General features: G+C 41.3%; 1 protein-coding gene across 2 annotated transcripts in view; it reads right to left on the reverse strand.

The window, feature by feature from the left end:
• The window catches only part of palm2akap2 (PALM2 and AKAP2 fusion), a 123,529-nt gene extending 102,404 nt beyond the window's left edge, over positions 1-21,125 (reverse strand). For both annotated transcript variants that reach the window (XM_072658049.1, XM_072658048.1), the window contains exons 1-2: positions 20,890-21,125; positions 3,852-3,897 (exon numbers count right to left, since the gene is read on the reverse strand). In XM_072658049.1, the coding sequence (XP_072514150.1) occupies positions 3,852-3,897; positions 20,890-20,930 (87 nt within the window). In that variant the 5' untranslated portion in view covers positions 20,931-21,125. The remainder of the gene's footprint in view (positions 1-3,851; positions 3,898-20,889) is intronic.
• Between the last annotated feature and the right edge of the window lie 261 nt (positions 21,126-21,386).

Genomic DNA, 21,386 nt, shown 5'->3' on the forward strand with positions numbered 1-21,386 from the left:
AAGATAGCGTCATAACCTCACTCATTGGTCAGGAGTGGAAAACCTCAGGACTGAGTTGGTTTTGCCAGGACTGTGCCAAAGTTCTGGCTGTAGTCTGCATTTTGTGGAATAGAAATGTGAACTGGAGCTAATGACACTGAGGGAACGGCTGTCTGTGGGCACCAACAAAGCTCAATTGTTCAAGAAAAGCTAAATGTCTGGGTTTAGCTTTCCCGAAATGTACTAATCACATGTTATAAAACACATGGTTGACAGTGATAGCTTGACAGCCACTCGTCAGCCACTCACTCGGTCAGCTACACTGTGCATGTTTGCAGTGTTACGACCTAGTGATGTAATGCTCATATAATTGGACAATAACATATTGCTCACTAGCGATAAGCAACGTATGCCCAGCATGTGTCAGCAGCCTTGTCGTGCCACAAATACATTAATCCTGCAGGCTGTAATCAGTGCCAAATTAATTGCCCCCAAAAATACAGCTTGGGGCTAAGTTGGCTTTAGAAGCCTGACCACTGTCGGACCGCTTGGTGAAACGTCAAGCAGCCCACAGTTCCCTGCTTTTCTCAAGCGCATGGGAAAAGAATGAAGTCCGGATTAAGTAAATGGTTGGGCTAAAACAGATGTTGGATGGAGTGAGTGAGAGGAACAAGGCAGAGGAGTAGCCTTCCAGTCTGGAGTATGCACTGTTTACATGGATAACTCAGCTACATCCAAATGGGAACGAGACCTAAGCGTGTTTCACTGTTTACTGGGTGTGTAAACGTGTTGGTGTGATCGGTGTCTATTTCAGCGCTAAGCTCAGCTCCTGTATGTAGTAAAACTGCAGCCATGGCTACTCTTTATGATCTTGACATTGGCTGGCACTGAGAAACCCAATATCAGCTACTTACCCATTCTAACAACACATGGAAATTTCTTAATAATTTATGACGGTTTATCAAGCAGTAGGCTGAGGGAGATATGAAAGAGGCCTGTAATTGCATTTTTTACACTTATCCAACACAGTGAAGTAGGCCGAAAGTGAGAGAGAGGTTTGCCTGTGAACTGTAGTGTATTGTTTAACTGCAGCAAATATGAGAATGAATGCTGTTAAAACTGGTTGGCTTCATCGGTTTGGCTGAAATCAGAATGCTTTAACGCAGCTCAGCCATGCTGCCACACACCATTAAAGGCCGTGTGTGGGATTTTAACGGGTTTCCAGTGAGTTGGCGTCAGAAGAGACAATGCAGTCAACATTTGCCAGCCTTTAAACCTTGCTGTTGCTGCCGGCCATAAACTAAAAGGAGGGATATATCCCTCCAGTTCCAGCCTGAGCTAATGCTCAAAGTTTTGTAACAGATCTTAAGAGTGGGTGCTATAATATTCTGAAAATGCAAAGCAGTAGTGCAATTCTCCCTGTGCTAAAAAGAATGTGCTAAACATTGTTAAACATGGAGGGAAATTAACTGGGGGAAATACAGTGGAAAGGGAGGAGGATAACAGGCTAACATCCAGTGAGCTACTAGTTACTGTGCAGTTTTTGCTGTTAAAGCACATCATTCACAATCACATATTGTGGCATAAGTTATCACAATTGTGTGACATAATTATGTTGCAGTATGATGCAGTTACGGATTACAGAGCGTTTTTTGAGTTAACTCAACTTAGTTTAGTCAAAAGTTTTTCTAACTTACATTTTTTAGTTCTGTATCTCAGTTCGATCAACAGTCCATCGTTGATCAAGTTGAGCCTCAAAAACATAAGCAACTGTGCTGCAGCTAAAACTGCTCAAATACGGTGCATGATGTTTAGTCTGTAGCTCCTCCCCTTCAGTCTCTATACTGTTTATTCCCAACTGCAGGTTAGAACTCCCCCTATGATCTCACTCTTTGAGATTTGAGCTTATAATCTCCTCACACTTAATGAGCAGCAGATTGACCGTTGGGCCACTCTAGAGCTGTAAATTTACCTTTGCGTTCTTTCCTAGACACAGAAATGTATGTGGCTTCACAGGTCTAGAGTGGCCCAACTGTCTAACTGCATGCTTGTCAAGAGACAGGAGCTCATTCGCTAAAATCCCTTCAACACCACAGCCCTCCATGGTCAGGAGTCTGAAAACTGGAAGCCCCTGTGAAAGGGGGAATAAACAGTAGACAAAGAGGGGGAGGAGCCACAGACTAAACATCTTTATTATTTACTAATGTTTCTGAGGCTCCACTTAGTATGTACTGATGATCAAACTGAGATGCAGAACTAAACATGCGAGTTAGGACTGAAATAAGTTGAGTTAACACTGTGTAAGCAGTTACTGCATCATTGTAGAATCAGAATCTCTTTATTTCACCAAGTATGTTACCCATACAAGGAATTTGTCTTGGTGAGAGCAACACGTATGACAAGTAACAAAGAAACACAGAACACAGTCTTAAACTAAAGGAAAGGAGGCTGGTCTGAAAGCTTTGCTGTCAACAGGCCTCCACATTTTCATTGACTTCACTGAAACAACAGCTAAACGACTTTCAATACAACGTAATAGCTAGTCATTTGAGTGTGTCGCCAGACCAAACCATTGTAATAATTTAAGACCTTCCATTATCTACGTCATATCCTGGCCTTGTGTTGATGTTCTGCCCACAGCTGCATTTGAGATTTTGAGCGGTGACTGTTCGTCACTCGTGCTTTAATGAGGGAAATGTTTTTCAGTTGACTCTCATCGAACCCCCTTCTGGAGAACAGCTTCCTCTTCCAGCTTCCAGTGGAGTAAACTCTCAAAGCTCAGGCACGGGAGCAGACGCTAAATGCTCTTAGTTCGTTTACCGAGCTGCTGGCAGACACTCTCCAGCTTCAATTATTCAGACTTCCTCTGTCTCAGTGAAGTACCATCCATCTCCACACTTAACCTTTAGCGTAGCAGTTGTCATCCCGAAGTCATTAGCGTGCTTGCATTCTAACCTCTGCCAAGAACTTGTGCTCATTAACCCTTTGAAGTTGAGAAAAGTTGAGTTATTGCATTAGTTGTTCTGTACATTCTAAAAATAAAGGCCCCTCATATGGTTCTTTGCTGTGAGACCATAGAAGAACCACTTCTGCTTTCACAAAGAACCATATAATAGGATGAAGAACCTCAATGTGGACTTGATGTAAATGCCAGGAACCAAAAGATTATTACCAGCAAACACAGTGACTTCTAAGGGCTGATTACAACTGAAGGACTTTTCTGTAGCCTACTATGGTGTGGCACTGGACAGCCCCCCAACAGTCCCATACATATGGTTCTCCTTGACCATGTCAATGTTTCTACCACCTCCGTTTAAGACACGTACACCATGGAATCGCAAAGATGCCAGGGTCGCTGCCAAAATAGTTTCCCATCTGTTGCTCGCCACTCCAGTGTTCACCGAAGATCTGTAGGTGCTGCCAAAATTAGCCACTCTCAGCTACACTACCACTGCCGGACTCTGGCTCATAGAGTGTGTTTTTTAGAGCTAGATGTTCTCTCATCTGTGGTGTAATCTGTGTAAGAGCAACACAGCAGAGGTGTTTGCGCCTACTCAACAAACCCACCAGCTCTACTGTTGCTTTGAATCCAGAAGAAACCTCTAAAAGAGACTATCCCATGGTTCTCTACAGCAGATGTCAGATTATCTCCAGTGTATTCACTGCAAAAGTCCAGGAATAGAGCTTCAATAGAGCTTAATCTGTGGTGCTCCTCAGCAGATCAGTCAGTTCTTCTCCATTATATTCCAGGCAGAAGTCCAAAAGAAAGCTCTAGATGATAGTGCTCCATGGTGGACGGCAGCAGAAGTCAGATTTGTGCCAGTGTAATCAAAGCAGTGTGGTTTTACAGAGGAGCGAAGCTGTAAACTTACCGCCAAAGCTTGTAGCCTCTCTTTGTGAAGTTCGGCCTCGGCCATCCTGGAAAGACAAAGGTAGACGTCTCAGATACGCTGTCCTAGCTTGTATGTGTGTGGTGGGGGCAGTAGGTAAGGTACTGATGGAGACACACACACACTCACTCACTCACACACAGCTCCAATCCAGTAAGACTGTGTGCTGAGGGCAAGTTCTTCTCATTCACTGGCCATGTGCCTGCCAGACTGCCTCTCTCTCTCTCTCTCTCTCTCTCTTTCTCTCTCTCTCCTCCCACCTCCCTCCCTCGCAGTCACAGGCCATGTATGTGCAGCAGGAGAAGCAGCTGGGAGGAGGGAAGGAGAAAGAGAGAGAGAAAGAAAGAGAGACTCCCGACGCTTCACACAGATCTGCTAGGAGACAGGCAGAGCTGTCACTAAGGAGGAGGGAAAGGACAACACCTTCACACCTAGAGAGAGATAAAGAGAGGAAGAGAGAGAGATAAACAGAGAGAGAGAGAGAGAGAGAGAGAGAGAGAGAGAGAGAGAGAGAGGAGAGAGAGATTTACAGTGGTACAGCAGAGAAGACAACAAGAGAGAGGAAGACAGACAACACAAAAGATAGCAAGAGAGAGAGAACAAAAAAGAAAGAGAGAGAGAGAGAGCGAGAGAGACTGTTGGAGAGTGAGCGAGAAATATAGAAAGAGAGAGAGAAAGCGATATAGAGAGAGTGGGAGAGAGAGTGTCTGCTGGGAGGAAGAGAGAGGTGTGTCGTACACCTGGGATATTCACAGAGGAAAAAGCTGCTCTCTATTTTGATGATCAAAATCCGTCCTGTGATCACTCTGCATTACTGTACAGCCCCTCCTGCTGTTACCCACTGACCAATGAAGGGTCCTACTGTGGACATGTCAACAAGTAATACTTCTGGGGTGTGGTGATATAAAAAGACATGAGAACAAACAGCAAACATAAACCTGGCTGAACTAGAACACTTAATGCATCATGTGAAACTGTATTATCTTAAAAAACACCTGAGACATGTCATCAAATTATGCTGAAAGTGCATATTCCAAACTGTCAATCAATATCACATTATTATATATAAACAAAAAAGAAATATTATAATTTTAATTTGAATAAAAGTTGTACTGTTTGCAAAAGAAAATAATATATATATATATATATATATATATATATATATATATATATATATGCAAACAGTACAACTTTTATTCAAATTACAATTATAATATTTCTTTTTTGTTTATATATAATAATGTGATATTGACATGTCAGACATGAGGCTGTCAATACAGAACACAAATCAAATGCAAGTGTAATTCACTTATAATTTAAGTGTGGTTGGTGTGGCGCAACAGATAACACCACTACCTGACACTGAGCTACCACACCATGTGGGAGACTGGGGTTCGATTCCTGGTCTGGGTAACTATGCTGCGCTACACCAATAAGAGTCCTTGGGTAAGATTCCTAACACTCCATTGGCCCACCGCTGTAATACCAGTAACCTTGTAAGTCGCTCTGGATAAGAGCGTCTGCTAAATGCCATAAATGTAAATAATTAACTGTATAATTAATTATGTAAACTACAAGCTTATTGCTATATTATCGACCCTAACTGAACTGTAATAATTCTTAAAAAGCAAAAACTTTAATTTATAGTATTTTGTATTTTGTAGTAAACTTTAGTAAATGTACTTTAATAGTGTTACAGGCATTCTGGAAAAAATGCCTGTATTAATATAGTATTAATATAGAGCTTATAGATATTAACAGGGTGTTTACGTTAATATGTTAAAATGTAAATTGTCATTTAATTCATCCTTTTTTCTCCTAAGATGCACATCTTTCTACTAAATTAGCTGTGTCCAATTCCTCCCACTAGATAAGACTCTACTATATGAAGGCTAGCCAATGCTCCGTCAAGACAACTGCATCACTGCCAGTTCTGTTGTGTCAGCTAACAGATACCCAAACTGACTAGCACCACATTGAGTGATGGGGGAGAGGGAGGGCCACCCTTCCCACCCCGAGAGAGTGAGGCCAACTGTGCTCTTTGGGACTCCTAGCCATGGATGGCTGTGGCAAGACCAGGGACGGAACTTGCTCTTCTTGATATCCTGCTAATAGGGCCAATGCAGGTTTTTGATTCTCACTGGACTAAACTGATGAGCTAAACTGACTGACAGAGACGCTAATCTCAAACTAACACTAAGCTGGCAATCAGGAACTGACATAGCAACGGCAAGCTCAACCTCAAGCTAATATACGATGTATGGACTTTTCAGACATTAGTCATCCACATTCACAGAATATGAACAGAAACGCTTCCAATGACTCTCCTGCGACCTTGACCCACCCACAGTTGCACATGACATCTTTCAGCAGCTTCAGCAATGTTTGCTGAGTTCCATTTTTTGCTACTGCTGCCATGAAGGAAAGGGGGGGGGGAGTGTGGGCAGAAGGAGCAGGGGGTCCTACTGGCCTCTTTCCCCCATCCAACCTCCTGTTCAGCTCTCTCTGGTGGAGGGATACAAAAAGTCCTTATATGGTGAAAAGGCTGAGCTAAGAGCGGCTCAGGCTGGAGCGCTATGTGCGTGAGGAAAGCTCAGGGGAACAGACTGAAATGCACTGGACAGGATTCTGACAGAAATGAAGTAGAGCATGTTTTTTTCTTTATATTGTCGTAAAGAAGAGGAAAGGATAGACTTTCCCCCAATGCATCATTCACAGGCCTAGCTTTCCCATACAGATCTGATATATGGTCATAGATGAACATGTATTATGAAGGGTTGGGAATATGTTTTTAAATATATGTATATGTATATTTTAAACTTAGACATAAGGGTCATTTATTGGACACAAAAGCATAATATATGCATTTTTGATTGGCAGGTAAATACATATATGGACCTATATGTAGCAAAAATAAATAAAATGTAAAAAAAAACCCAAAACAAACAAACCTAAAACAAAAGGGACCAATAGAAATTCTCCAGTTTGTTTTACATTGCCTACCATTGAAAATTGTAAAATTGCATTTTTGCAGATAAACGTTTTTGGTATCACAGCAACAACATGGGCTGTGTGTGACAAATATACCTTGGCTAAAAGGAAATTCCATATATGCTAATATACGCCATACACTATATGGACAAAAGTATTAGGACACCTGTACATTAAACCTACAGGAGCTTTAAACCTACACGACCCTCCGTTCTAAACCCATAGGCATTAATATGGAGTTGGTCCCCCTTTGCAGCTCTAACAGCAGGTGTGGAGCTCTGCAGTTATTGAGGCAGCAGGGTGTTGGAGACTTTAATGTATTAAGCGCTGGGCTCAGCACTCGGCCCTGACACCGCTCTGTAACTTTACGTGTTCTGACATTGCATGGCAGAGTTGCTGTGTTTCCTAAATGCTTCCACTTTTCAATAATCCCACTCACAGTTGGTGGTGAAACATCTAGGAAGTCAGAAATTTCACAAACTGACTTCCTGATACAGAACCATGCTGGAATTCAGTGAGCTCTTTAGAACCACCCATCCTTTCACTAATGGTTGTAAAGGCAGACAGCGTGGCTAGGTGCTTGATGTTCTACACCTAGGACAAGAGGACTGAATGGAACACCCAAATTCAGTGATTAAATTAGTGTCCCAATACTTTTGTCCAAATATTGTATAATTAAAATCTATGTATCTCCATACTGCAGGTTTCTGTGTGGGTTAATTATGTATGTATATAATTACAATAGAGTGCAGTTGATCAGAAGAGTGCACCCACACAACACCCAGCACTGAAATGACATGATTTAAATGAGCACATTTAATGAAATCCTGTATTCACCGTCTTGTCACAGCTAAGTGATACAGTTCATAAACAGCAAAGACGTTAAAATCCTTATCTGCTTATATTATCAGCGCAGGTTTATTGAATGCGGAGGTGATTTTGTGCAGCACTCTATGTAGCATCCTCCAGCTACAACCTCTATTATGGTAATGACAGCTGGAGCATTTAATGACAAAGCACTCAATGGCAGTACTAGAGCTCCTCGAATATTTATTAGGTTGATGTTACTCAGCAGCTAAAGCTACTTCAGATAATAGGTGTTGTGGGTCAGTTATAATGAACCACAGTCAACAAACTTCAAACTCTCAAACACTTCAGGGAGCATCACTTACAAACACATTAAACATTAGTGACAGTGAGGGTTTTGCATTATGCAGTTTGGGACAAAGAAGAGATCTCTTATCTTACTGTTTCCAGGAGATCTAGCCAAGTCCACTCTAAACAGATGAACTGGAGGAGCACTATTATTTGGAAGACCTCCAGATAAACTCACACTGCTTCCCTGCTTTCCTTGATCCTGTCCGATCTATAGCTCAGGGCCCTAGTAAATGTAATGACAGAGCTGATTGAATTATGGATCAGATCAGATAAAATATAGGAACAGATTTGTTTCTGGTGATGAGGTTGCTAAATGGTTGATATGGTGTCCCAGGTGGTTGCTATAAGGTTGCTAAGTAGTTGGTCAGTGGTTGCTAAGGAGTTGCTAGGAGGTTGCTTAGAAGTTGCTAGGTGGTTGCTAGGCAGTTGCCATTGTATGCCAGGTGGTTTGTATAGGTTTGCTGGGTAGCTGCTAGGTGGTTGTTATGGAGTTGCTATGGTTGTTATGTGGTGCTCCAAGGTTGCTAGGTAGGGGGTGTAGGTTGCTTTGGGGTTGCTAGATAATTGCTACGGCTTAGTGGTTGTTAGGGTGTTGTTAGGTGGTTGGTAGGCTGTTGTTGTGGTATCCCATGTTTTTGCTATAGGGTTGCTATGTAGTTGATAGTTGGTTACAATGATTACCGGGTGGTTGCTACAGCCATTCATAGTGTTGCTAATTGGTTGCAAGGAGGTTGCTCTGCTGTTGCTAGGTTGCTGTGGTGTTGCTAATCGATTGCTATGGATTTGCTTAGTGGTTGTTAGGATGTTATTAGGTGGTTGGTAAGCAGATGATTTGGTATCCTATGTCATTGCTATCAGGTTGCTATGTAGTTAACAGGTGGTTGCTTTGATGTCATTTGGTGGTTGCAAAGTCATTCTAGGTGGCTGATGTAGTGTTGCTATTTGGTTGCTCTGCTTTTGCTAGGTAGTTGTTGATAGGGTGTTGCTTGGTGATTGCTAGGCACTTGGTACTATGGTATCCAATGTAGTCGCTATAGCAGTTTACTATGGTGTTGCTAGAGGACTGCTATGGAGTTGCTTAGTAGTTGATGGGGTGTTGCTTGGTGGTTGATGGGCAGTTGCTATGGTATCCCAGGTAGTTGCTTGCATGTAGCTGAGTGGTTTCTGTGGTATCCCATGTGGTTGGTTGGGTGTTACCCAGTGTATGTGTATCATTATGACATAAGAAGGGTGAACAAACCGTTAAGCCTCCTTACAGGGATGCAGGTGTGGTGTTTGCACGGTTTCACATGTCTAATTGTCCGAATAATCATCACCTTTACTGTACTTTTACAGGCTAGTCGATAAAGACAGAGAAGTGTGTGAGCGATGCTGTGTGTGATTGTAACTGGACGTTTAACTGTTCCTCTCTCAACAGAGAGGGGTCAAGTCTAAAACAGGGAAGCACTCTACCAATTCAATTACATAACTCTGGTGCTTGTAGTGTAATCTGATCTTTTCTGCCATCAAAGCCCTTAAACATGTGCTTGCTGTGGAAACTTGTATTGTGATAGAGATCAATTTTGCTGCAGTTAGAAAAGGAGAGCTAAACTATTGACCTGAAACACAGGTATCATAGAAGCCATGGAGCAGCTGCTTCCGCTTCTATTATAAGTGCATTTCAAGTATTTTTCCTCTAAAGTCAGGCAAAATTATTGCCTGTGGTGATTAACCGTACACTGTAGATACAGTAATGTAGGAGTATTCCCTTAAGTGTGCATTACACATCCAATCCTATCATCACACTGTCAAAGGGTCAATCGTCTAATCATATACTAGCCTCCTGCATGCTGCATTTACAGTCACTGAGCTGGAGCACAGTCCGGGGCCTTTAAGGCTTGATGGTGATTCATACACAGTAAGTAGACATTGGCATCGCAGAAGGTAAAATGTAAACACAACATGTGGCAGAAGCATATTCCGAAGTGATGAAGTGAAGCTGACAGGCAGTGAGGGTCTTCCAAAGCTCGCAGTGCCCATTAAGTGATATGTAGCATTAATAATTCAGTGACAGGAGCCATTTGCCTGATCAACCGAGAGTGAGAGGGGACGCTAAAGATGCAGGATAATTATTAGCTCAGGACTCTTGGGTCTCTTCAAGCCCAAGTGCCAGTAGAGTCGAGTGCCAGTCAGCTACTGTTAGTCTGAGAAATACAGAGCCAAACAGAGCTGTGCTGAACTCACTGCTGTGTAGGCTAGAGAGGTCAACTGCCTGAACCGCCCGCATCTGACCCGGCGTTTACTAGAAAGACAAAAGCTATTATTACGCACCCAAGGCGCAGTCACTACTCCTGCCTACTGTACAGTACTAGCTGTTGAATATACAGAAAGAGAGAGAGAGAGAGAACAGGGATTCTAATGTAGATGCAGACATATGAGCAGTTCCTTGGCTTGCCTGTATCTAGGATCTGGGGAAAACACTGCTGGTATAAAAACCACAAGCTGGTACAAAACCACAAGGTCATTGATCCATACCTCCATACATCTCTCTGTATGCTCCATAGAGGTCCACATTTCTGCAAGGTCACCTATCAGTCATTATTCATTCCCATTCATATGAAACAGGCGACTGCGCCTTTTATATTGATATTCAACATATGTCCACATATTTGTGGACACCCTTTCTAATAAATCTGTTCAGCTAATTTAAGTTGCACCCATTGCTGCACACACACAGCTTGTCTAGTCCCTGTAGAGAAGTACTGACAATTGAATAGGGCTCTATGAAGCAGATAAACATGAACCTATTGGCACCATGCTGCCTAATGCCAGACGTGGGCTAGAGGTGTATAAAGCCCCACAGCATTGAGCTGTGGAGCAGTGGAGCTGGGTTCTCTGGAATGATGATTGGTGCTCCATCCAATACTTATGGGATGAGTTGGGGAGTTGGGGATTGAACTTCTTATAAATTACGTCTCTATCTTGTTCACGTGTCTACAAGAAGTCTGAGCAACCCTCCACCACCTCCCTTTTAACCCTGTCGTCTGTCATTACTGTGGGCAGACTGCCCAGTTATTGAAATGATGTAGCCACAGCATTATGCACATTGTATCAAGCTTTTATTTTCTGGCAAAGTTAATGTAGTCAATATAGTTATTAATATGCATAAAATCAATAACATATATTGTGACTGGATGTTATTGAGATCATATGTAAAATCGTGTCGTTATTGATGAGTATAAAATATATATTTTTATGAATTTAGCCCTTTCTGCTTTATTTCTTTCCAATATGTTAAATGATGGGCTAATTATATATTATTTTCATTGGGAAAATTAACAAAACCAAAACGCTTGTATTTGAGTGTATGAACTGTATAACAGCAACAAGCTGGTTATAATGTGAGTTAAGAAAGTAAATAATTCAAATACATACATGCATACAATAAGAAACTGTATAAGAAGGTAGTATTTAAATACATATAGGTCCCCTCTACCTGCGTCAGACCAGCTGCCACCCACCAGTCCAGCCACCAGACCCCCCACCACCAGTGTCAGACCAGCTGCACACCCTCCTACCACTGCTTACTGCCTTTCTGCCATTACTAATATTACCACTATTAACCATCATTACTCTCATTACTCTTACTGTCACTGATATGATTCTATTATTAAACATTAAACTATACCATGATTATTGTTATTATTACATTATGATACTATGTTTATGTTGCCCACCTGAGCAGCAGAACAGTCTTATGCTGTGGTTCGGTGACTTTTATTAATAATTTTTTTTAATAGTTCTGACCAGAGGAGGACGGGTCGGGCCCCCTTGTGAGTCTTTCTTCCTCCAGCTCTGAGGAAGTTTTACATTGCCACCGTCACTTTTGGTTGCTCACAGGGTGACATGTCTTCTGATGTTGTTTATTTCTTGTGTTTTTACTGATTACTGATCCTGTAAAGCTGCTTAGTGACAATGTCAGTTGTAAAACGTGCTATACAAATAAATTTGATTTGATTTCGTATTAGTCTTTATAACAACTTACCACAGCTAAGCTAAACACGCTGACCACAGTAACACATTCATTTGACTTGATTTGAATGTGTGCATCCTCACCACAAAATATATTAGACAATTATTACTAATGGTGAATAAACTGAAAGATTAATGTTGATATAATGGATTGAATTAATCTAAAAATGATGCTTTAATTTTCCAGTGCAGAGATAAATAAACATGCTCAAATCTGCTGTATGAATCTGTTGTAGGTCTGCCTGCCTGGTGGAGCATAAATTGCAGTGGCAGTCATCATTGGTGAGGAGAGGAAATTCCTGGTTGCTCGCGTAACAACTGGAAATAGCCTAAAAGCCGCAGAACACACAGCCCTTCGCGCACTCCAGTTCCACACTTCAGAAGGCTGGAGAGTCCAGCTACTCTGCAGAACATGGGCTAAATCATTCAGCAGGCCAGTGAGCAACATTGCTTGGCTGGTCTATTTGGCCAGGTCAGTGTAGAGACCCCACTCTCAGTACAATGGGCTTGGGGCTGATGAGCTCCAAATCCTAACAGAGCTCACCATGAAAGATGCCATGTCAAAATTCACTATTTTTGGTTAAACAAAAGCTTAACTTCATGCACAAACTGGCCAAACTGCGTTCTATGTGTTCTGAGCAGCTTGTGCCCAGTTTTGTGTGGATTTTGCTTCACCTTTTTAAACCAGTCATAACTTTTGCTGCGTCCTTTAACAAAGAGAACAGACACAGCGTCTAGACGCTGACACCAGCCTCGACCACATGCTGAGAAAATATTATCCAACACAATACCACTATTTAAACTCTCAGGACCAGTTGATATACTGCGGTTGAGGTATGGGGACAACTGTGAATTCATATGTTTTGCCTGAACTGGTGCGTTTTTACTTAAAATGTTTAAATTGCAACTTTTAATTGAATTAAAAAATGTGAAAATCCATAAAAGACAATGTGAAATACTTAGCTTCTGCATATTCTTGCAGATGGCATCATGCTCTTGCCCTGTGTGATATACACAATGGAGTGGTTTTATTAGCTCTTAGTTAAGCAGTTTGACAGTTGACAGTCTGTCATCTGTACACAACCACAGCCTAACAGTTCAGAGATGCTGGGTGGAACAGGGATTGGCCCATTTACTGAGGGCAGAAGCTGCTGTCTGCATCTGAAACCTCATACTCTTACTCAAAGCGCAGCTAAGCGAAAGCCAGGGAAAGAAAATGAGATCCATGCTAGGCTAAAAGCTTTTTCAACTGGCTTTTACTAATGTCTTTTCTCCATCGTCCACTTACTTGAAAACTGGACTACCTCAACTGAACCAAACTGGAGCTAAACACACATGACAAGGGAACACACTGGCCAAATGATTTACCAGTAAGACCAGAGAAAGTTAAACCCAGGGAAGCAAGTGGGGTCAAGGCTAAAAATGAAGCAGCTCCAATCTCTTCAGATTCAACCCGTTGCGCTGAGAGGCATAAGGAATGAACTGGACTCTGGAGTAATTAGTGGTGTTACAAACTATGCCATGCTGTGTCGCTCCTGTGAGCTTTCACAGTCATTTATACCAGCCAAAAGCACAGCTTATTCATTTTTTATGAGTTCTCTGTAAACGAAAAATCCAATTTTTCATTCTAAGGCAAAATAACAGGCTGGTAAAACTGCAGTCAAGTATTTTTTGAACCAACCAAAGTCACATATTTACACATACACAAATATTTTAGCCACATAGTCTCCTTATTTCTCTCTTTTCTTCATCTGATTTCGCCCACCAGTTCTTGTACGGCTGTAAGTGTGAGACAAAAAGGTCAATAAAGTGCATTTTCCTTTGTCAGGGATGATGCATCCTTCTATTTCCTCTCAGAAAACACCACATGTAGCTTAAGCTGTCTTGGATGATCTACTCAAACAAACCACATAAGCAAGTTTCTCACACAATTTGTGTCATAATTTAGTGATATAGTTTAAACAATGCTAACCGGCCACCGGCTGCTACATTAGCCTCATCGCTCCAGTGCCGCTATGTCTCTTGCTGGGTGCTTGTGAACAGATTCCTCTCCCTGATTGGTTGATTCATTTTTCTTCTCTCTCATTGGCCGCCATGGCTTTCGGTCTGCACCGCAGCGTCATCAGTCGACATAACAGACAAAAGCAACATTGTTACTCTGGCACGGTGACCTCATCCCACAAGCCAGCGCGGCAGACTAATGCCTTCCAGATGTGGCCGATTCCAAAAGCTGGGAATCAGAGACCAAATAAACACCAAGCGACTGCTTCTCCCACTATTTTAAAGCAAAACACACACCGCCAGCAAGCGGAGGCTTGTGTTTTAAAGCTGCTCTGATGAAAACTGTGGTGACTTTACGGTCACACTGCCGGTTTTAATGGGGGTGATGGGGGTTTTAACAGGACGGTAGTATTAGGATTGTTAGGTGCCCAGACTGAGAAGTAACTATACTGGACTATACTGAATATTTCATAGAGTGTCTGAAACGAGGGCTTTCTTGTTGTGTTTGGCTTTCTGAAGATGTCAGACTGATAAATATGCACTCAGTCAACTCACTTCTATGCTATAAATGATTTTAAAGAGTGGCCACAGACAGACAGATTGTTCCGAATATGAATTATTGATGATGTGTGCAGCAGTGTGTGAAATGTCTTAATAGAATTTAGTAGCTCTGACTGAAATATTTGATTATTTATTAATGAAAGAGAGTCAGTCATTCAAAGATGATCAATGCTTATAATAGAATAGCTCAAATATTAAATGTATTTTCATTATGTATTATTCATTATCAATTATGTATATTGTCTTTCTTTACCTGACTTTTGTACTATGGTATGGATTGTACTTCAACAACTATACTGTTATAAAAAAATAATATATATCTAGATGATAGATAGATGATATTATCATAACAGTAAAGTTGTACTTTACTTATTTACTTATTTATAGTATTTATATATACTATTGTATATAAAATTTGTAATATTTAATATTATATAATATTATGTATTTTTTATATTTTAAGATAGACTTGTCATTCTTTCTCTTGGTGGTTTAGCGGTTAGAGCTCTGGGCTATTGATGACAGGGTTGTGGGTACTATACCCGTACTCGGGCAGGTGTGTGTGTGTGTGTGTGTTCACTGCACGGATGGGATAAAAGCGGAAGGCAAATTCCATCTGTGTCCGTCACAAATGGTAAACATGGTTGTAAAACTTTTTTGATGGAGATACAAGTTTTTGTTCTGACAGTAACAGTTTGTTAAAATCTTAAATAATTGATTTATCTTCAATACTTTCAAAACTTTTAATCAAACATTGCAGATATCAATCATTTATGCTTTTTGTGCATTTCCAGTGTGTGTGTGTGTGTGTCTGTGCTACTTGCTGGAAATGGACTTTCATTCTCTAAACAGTTTGTCTTTGTGTCCAAATGGGGTTAACAGGCTGGGTACACTTAAAGTATGACCCAGGAAATGTGACGCACACTAACTCTGCTCTTTCTCCCATGCAGTCTGCTCTATACTTGCGTTGCTCGTGTTTATGGTTGGATTTGCTCTGGACCTTGTCAGGACACTTGGCTCTGTTGTATGTCTGTGCACTCAGTGTAAACATGAAGTAACTGCCAATAGAGATCGACTTATTTAACTCTTTGGTGGATCAGACTGATCCGGACATGAGGGACGTTAACCTTCCAGCCAGGTGACTTCTAGAAAAATCACTGTCCTAAACACTGCATTACATTTTTTAATTTAAAGAAAAAAAGAAAACAGAAATGGTATGACTGATGGTTTTCATTTTCAGCTTCTGCAGTTTCTGCAGTGTGGGATGTTAAGAAATGGTAGTTCAGGGGAACAGTGGAGGCCAATCTGAGATCTAATAGACCTAGAAAATTCTCCTATAGTGCCCGTATGCTGGTAAGACTTCCAGCATGACCACACAAACATAATCGTAATGGAATTCCTAAGAAGGAAACCTTAACCTTAACATCTAAAGTGTTACAGAATATCTAGAGAAGAGAAGAAGAGTTTCAAGAAACAAATGGCATGAACTGATGAAGTTGTTTGTTTTTTTGTATTTATTGTCTTTATTTTTATGTATTATATATTTTTAATGTTTAATATATTTCATGTTTTAATATTTTTATGTATTTCATGTTTTGCTATTTAATGTTTTTAATGTTTAATGCATTTAGTGTGCCACTTAACAAACATTTGTATTGTTTTAGTACTGTTAACAAATAATAACTTTAAATTATACCAAACACTACACAAATAGTCAATTTTGCAGAAATCTATGTTTTGTCTGGTAATGTGAACAGCACTGATACTTTTGGTGTTATTTTAAGAAAAAGACCAAAATAAAAAATCAACACAGTAAGCTGTTTTTGGATTAGTAGCACTCAGGAATCCTGGGTACATCACCTTTATTAACCCCTTAAACAGCCTATTGACCGGCGACTGCCCAAAAGTGTACTATTATTTAAAAATAACCCCACCCGATTGTACAGACGTCCCTGCAGTTACTGAGTAATACACCGTAGTGTGTAATAAGCCTTGCTGCATTAAGGGGTCAAGGTAAACATCAATAATTATGCCATATTTTTGGAAAATATTGTAATATTGAACATAATCAATACCGTCCGGCACTGCACTCCACTTTTGTGTGTCCAGTCCACTGCTAACAGTATGACTGTGCTAATTTTGCCTGACGTTGGAATGTGACAGCTGCCATGACTGCTAACTACAAACTCCCGGACGTTCTCTACATTCTTGTAAACGCTAGCAGCAGGACTGTGTGTAACTCAGATGGACCTCTGAACTCATACTGCAAAAGTAACAGTAACTAATACAGTCTCAAACCCCTGACCACAGATGAACAGATTCTGGTGGAACATACTGCCTAAAAATGCAGATTCAGCACTAAAGCCCCGAGCGTGGATATATCTCTGTAATCCAAAAGATCTTTGACCAGATTTTAGGCCAGGAATGCTAAAGGAGCAGGGAGAGACAGACATCCATATGACTGAAAACAGCTGCTTTTTAAAAAAATAAAAAAAGAAGCCATAAATTACTGTAATGCCCTTGGAGCTCAGACAGACCTTGGAGGATGGCCCTCATCATCTCCATTGCTTTCCCTTCGGACTCTGCTCAGTTTCTCCTACCACCTGTTGCTGCACACCAGCAGCTGCTCTTGTATGACTGATTGAGCTAACAAGGCTTTATTATAAATTTGTGCTGGACAGGTCATTCCATGGAAAGAGTATCATTTGGGTCCACAACTTTTGATGTGTTGTAGTAGAGACAGACATCTGCTAATAAGCTTAGAAATCCTGTATATTAGCTGTTGTCTACATGTTATCATTAATAAAGCGTGGGGTTGTTTTTATTGAAAGTGGACAAGATTTGTATTTTGCAGGCAAGCAGGCATGTCCCTATAGACCGCTGCTGAAGATCCATCTCAAAAATGACTGAATAAATGTTGTATTAATGTTGTATTGTCAGACAAAAACCTTGTGTCTCCAAATTGACTCCATCATTTGTCACTTTTTGACATAATGTGAATCTGGTTCTTCACATTGTGATGAATGGACCAATAGAAATGCTCCAAAACTGAGTCTTTTTACGTTGACCTCAACTTAAAAGTTCCACTGATGTTTGCAGCAAGACAGCAACGATATATAAATATTTAATATAAGAATTATTAGTAAAATGAAAGCTGACTTTAATATCTGGTAAATTGTCCTTTTATCCAATACTGATATTACACGCTATACGGACAAAAGTATTGGGATACTTGCTCAATCATCAGCCACGCCCCAATGCCTAGGCTGCAGCCAAAGTAGGCTGCATTTCTTGGCTACTAAGTCATAGAAGGCTGTTCCAAAGTGTAGGACCCTTCATATACAGCCCAGATATGCAGCCTACATTCAGAGTGATTTGGAGGACGTACCCACATTTCTCTGTGCACATTGTTTACAACATTTTTGCACATAAGTTTTGCTCCGCAATTGCAAAAAGTGGGACCTTTCCGGTGAGGTCACCACGCAGCTTGGTTAGACTGTTCCATTTGTCTCTAAAAAGTAATCTGCATAGGATAGTGCTACCGAGGACCCGCCCTACCTCTGCTTCAGCCTAGGATTTGGAACGCAGCTCTAGTTTCTTCTGATATTAAGGGTAGAAATAATAAGTTTATCATGCTTTAGTTGGAGTAAGGGGTGTAAACCTTCCAGCTAGCTGACGTCTAAAAAAAATGGGAGTCATAAACACTGCACTACATTTTGAAGCTAAATGCATTCATCAGAAGGGGTGTCCACAAACATATGGACATACAGCGTCATTTGTTTTTTCCAACCTTCAGAGTCGTCATGCACAACCTTTCCATCCTGTTACACCAAAATACCTTTTTAATGATATTGTGCAAAATGCACAGCAAAAAACGAAAAAGATGATAGATGGCCTAAGGCCAGCTTGCCCTGTTGCGCTCTTAAAAATATAAAAATGGTTAGTGATCTTGGACAGCCTGTTTTGGGACAAAGGCAATGTGTAACTGAAGCTATGAAGGACTATAATGGGAAATTATGATGTCTTGACTTGATCTTCTGGGATGACTCAGAAATTTCAAATGACTGAAACAAGATAGTTCCCATGAGAACCTGCAAACTGTGTTCAAGTCATTTCTTTCACATGTAGCTCCGTCCCATTTGGTCATTTTGGTGTTTAAACACTTTATATGCAAGATTTGATCTGTCTGGATAGGAAGATATTCATGTGTGGGCTAGAATGCATTAGTTTACCACTGGTACTTGTTATTGAGCTGAATTATGCGTGTGATCTGGATTGAGGTCAAATGACCTCCTTAAAAAGACTAGTGCAGAATCTGCACTAGCATCTTCAAGTGAAGGTCTTTAGCACCCCTTATTATGACCTGGAGCTACATCCACAGCACATCCACCTACCATCCCTCTGTTACACAAACAAAGTTGAGAAGGCTGAACCCAGCAGGACGACTACACTTGCACTTGTTAAACAATCAGTCCACAAGAAATCATAAAAGGCACCGCCATGCCCATTTTTAGGCATCTGGCATTCGAGCATGCCTCAACCTCACACACTGTGTTTTCCTTGTCTCGCCTTTAGATCTCTCTCTGAACAGATCTAACTCATTTGTTTGCTGTTCAAAATATGCATTTCCCTTCAGCCGATCTATTTATAGAGCTTCTCACAGGATGCTCTGAGAGAAGAGAAGCAGATGTTTGTAGTTTCTGTTGAACATACTGTACTTGTGAGGTCCATTTCCTTGTGAACTCTTTCTTCCATGTGTCCAGTAATGGATTTCTTCCCCGAGTCTGACAGGAGAGTTGGTCAGGACATGACCAGGTCATGTCTATTTTGAGCATTCTCTCGGTTTCAGATGAAGTTCTATGGCACCAGAGTACTGTTCGCTCCTAAATACTGTCTACATTATTGCTCCCAGTTGGTAGATTTAGGTTTAGTGGTGCTTTATATGGCCTGTTACATACATATATGGTACATCCATCCATGCATACATCCTCTTCTTACATCCGCATCTTCCTGGTCTGGGTCTTGGTGGGCCTGGAGCCTACCCAGGATCACTGGGCGCAAGGCAGGAATAACCCCTGGACAGAACACCAGTCCATTACAGGGCACCACTGTAGGTGCACTGGACCTCAAACTAGGGATGCACCGATCCAATATTAGGATCGGGTATCAGCCCTGATATTAACAAAATTAGCTGGATCGGGTATCGGATGATTAGGCCGATCCATGAAACCGATCCTTTCAGTTTAATTTGGTGGTGCGAGACTGCACTAAATGTGCAAATGAATAAATGAAAATGGCAATTCAGTACATTCATATCTATGTGTATAATTTGTTATATTATATAAAGTAATGTTTAAGTCAATCCTGATGCCTTAAGTCTCTCCCACATGGTGAGATATATTATTTCAGCAATGGTATCGGACTGGTATCAGTTATCGGCTGATATGCAAAGTTTATGTATCGGTATCAGAACTGAAAAGGCTGGATCGGTGCATCCCTACCTCAAACATTGGACCCTCACTCACTCACACACTCGCTTTAGACTCACTGAGTGGTTAACTAATCTCCAAATACATTTATTTATGTGTTTTTGACACTGTATGACAAACTGTTATCTATGAAAACCGACAAATTATGGACATTCGCAATATGGCAAAGTGTTGGGACACCTGCTCATTCATTATTTCCTCTGAAATCAAGGGTATTATCAATAGATTATCCTTCTCTTGTTGGAGTAACTGTCTCCACTGCTTTCTACTAGATTGTGGAATTCTTACAAGTATTACAGTTTCACTGCTCCACAGCTCAATACCCCTTAAGTCCACACCTAGAATTAGGCGTGGTGCCAGTAGGTTCATGTGTATCTACTCCAGGGAGTCCTATTCTATTGGCAAGATACATGGTGTAACTGTTTTTTTTTTTCACATGTTCAGACCAGGAGACAACACCCCATGTTTGCTGTGAGATAGACAGAGCCCAGTCCAATCCAGCCTGCTTCTGCTTCAGAGTGCTTCATCTTCTGCTCTATACGAGCCCACTGCCCTCACTGGCCATGACACAGATGTGACACATGGAATCACATACACTGTTCAGACCACACGCACATACACACACACACACACACACACACACACACATCCAGACACAGGAAGCCATAGCGCAGACAGCCAGCAGCCGCATCATCATCATCATCACCAACACCACCCTCCCGTTGCCCCGGCTGCCGTTGCCATGGCAACCTGGCCATGATGTCCAACCCTTTGGAAGGAGGCAAAGGAGAAAAAATGGAGATACTCACTCAGACGCCGGGGCTTTCCTCCTCAGAGGTGTACCCATCATGGCAGCCTCTTCCCTCCTCTTGCCTTTCCCCTCTTTTTTTTCCTCTCTCTCTCTTTCTCTCTCTTGATGCGGTGTGCTGTCTGCCACGCTGTTGTCACCGTCTCCTTCACCTTGTGGAACCGAAGGTAGGGTCCTTTCCTGCAGAATCAGTGAGATGCTGGGTGGCAGCGAGCAGAAAGCATGTCCTCCGACTCGCCTGCAGGAGGACAGAAAGAGAGAGAGAGAGAGAGAGAGAGAGAGAGAGAGAGAGAGAGAGAGAGATGAAGGAGGGAGGAGTCTACATTTATTACTACAGGCAAAAGCTAACCTTGACCATCCCATACACCAGAGACTGATGATGAATTTCCAGAAGTTTCTTTTATTTAATGGATGAAGTTTACAGTAAATAAATCACCAGCTGAATCAAGCATCTTCACCTCTGCAGATTATGAATCACAGGTGACAGGTAGAAGCCAA

This window comes from Salminus brasiliensis, chromosome 16, assembly GCF_030463535.1.
Source record: "Salminus brasiliensis chromosome 16, fSalBra1.hap2, whole genome shotgun sequence".
In the NCBI taxonomy this organism is placed as follows: Eukaryota; Metazoa; Chordata; class Actinopteri; order Characiformes; family Bryconidae; genus Salminus; species Salminus brasiliensis.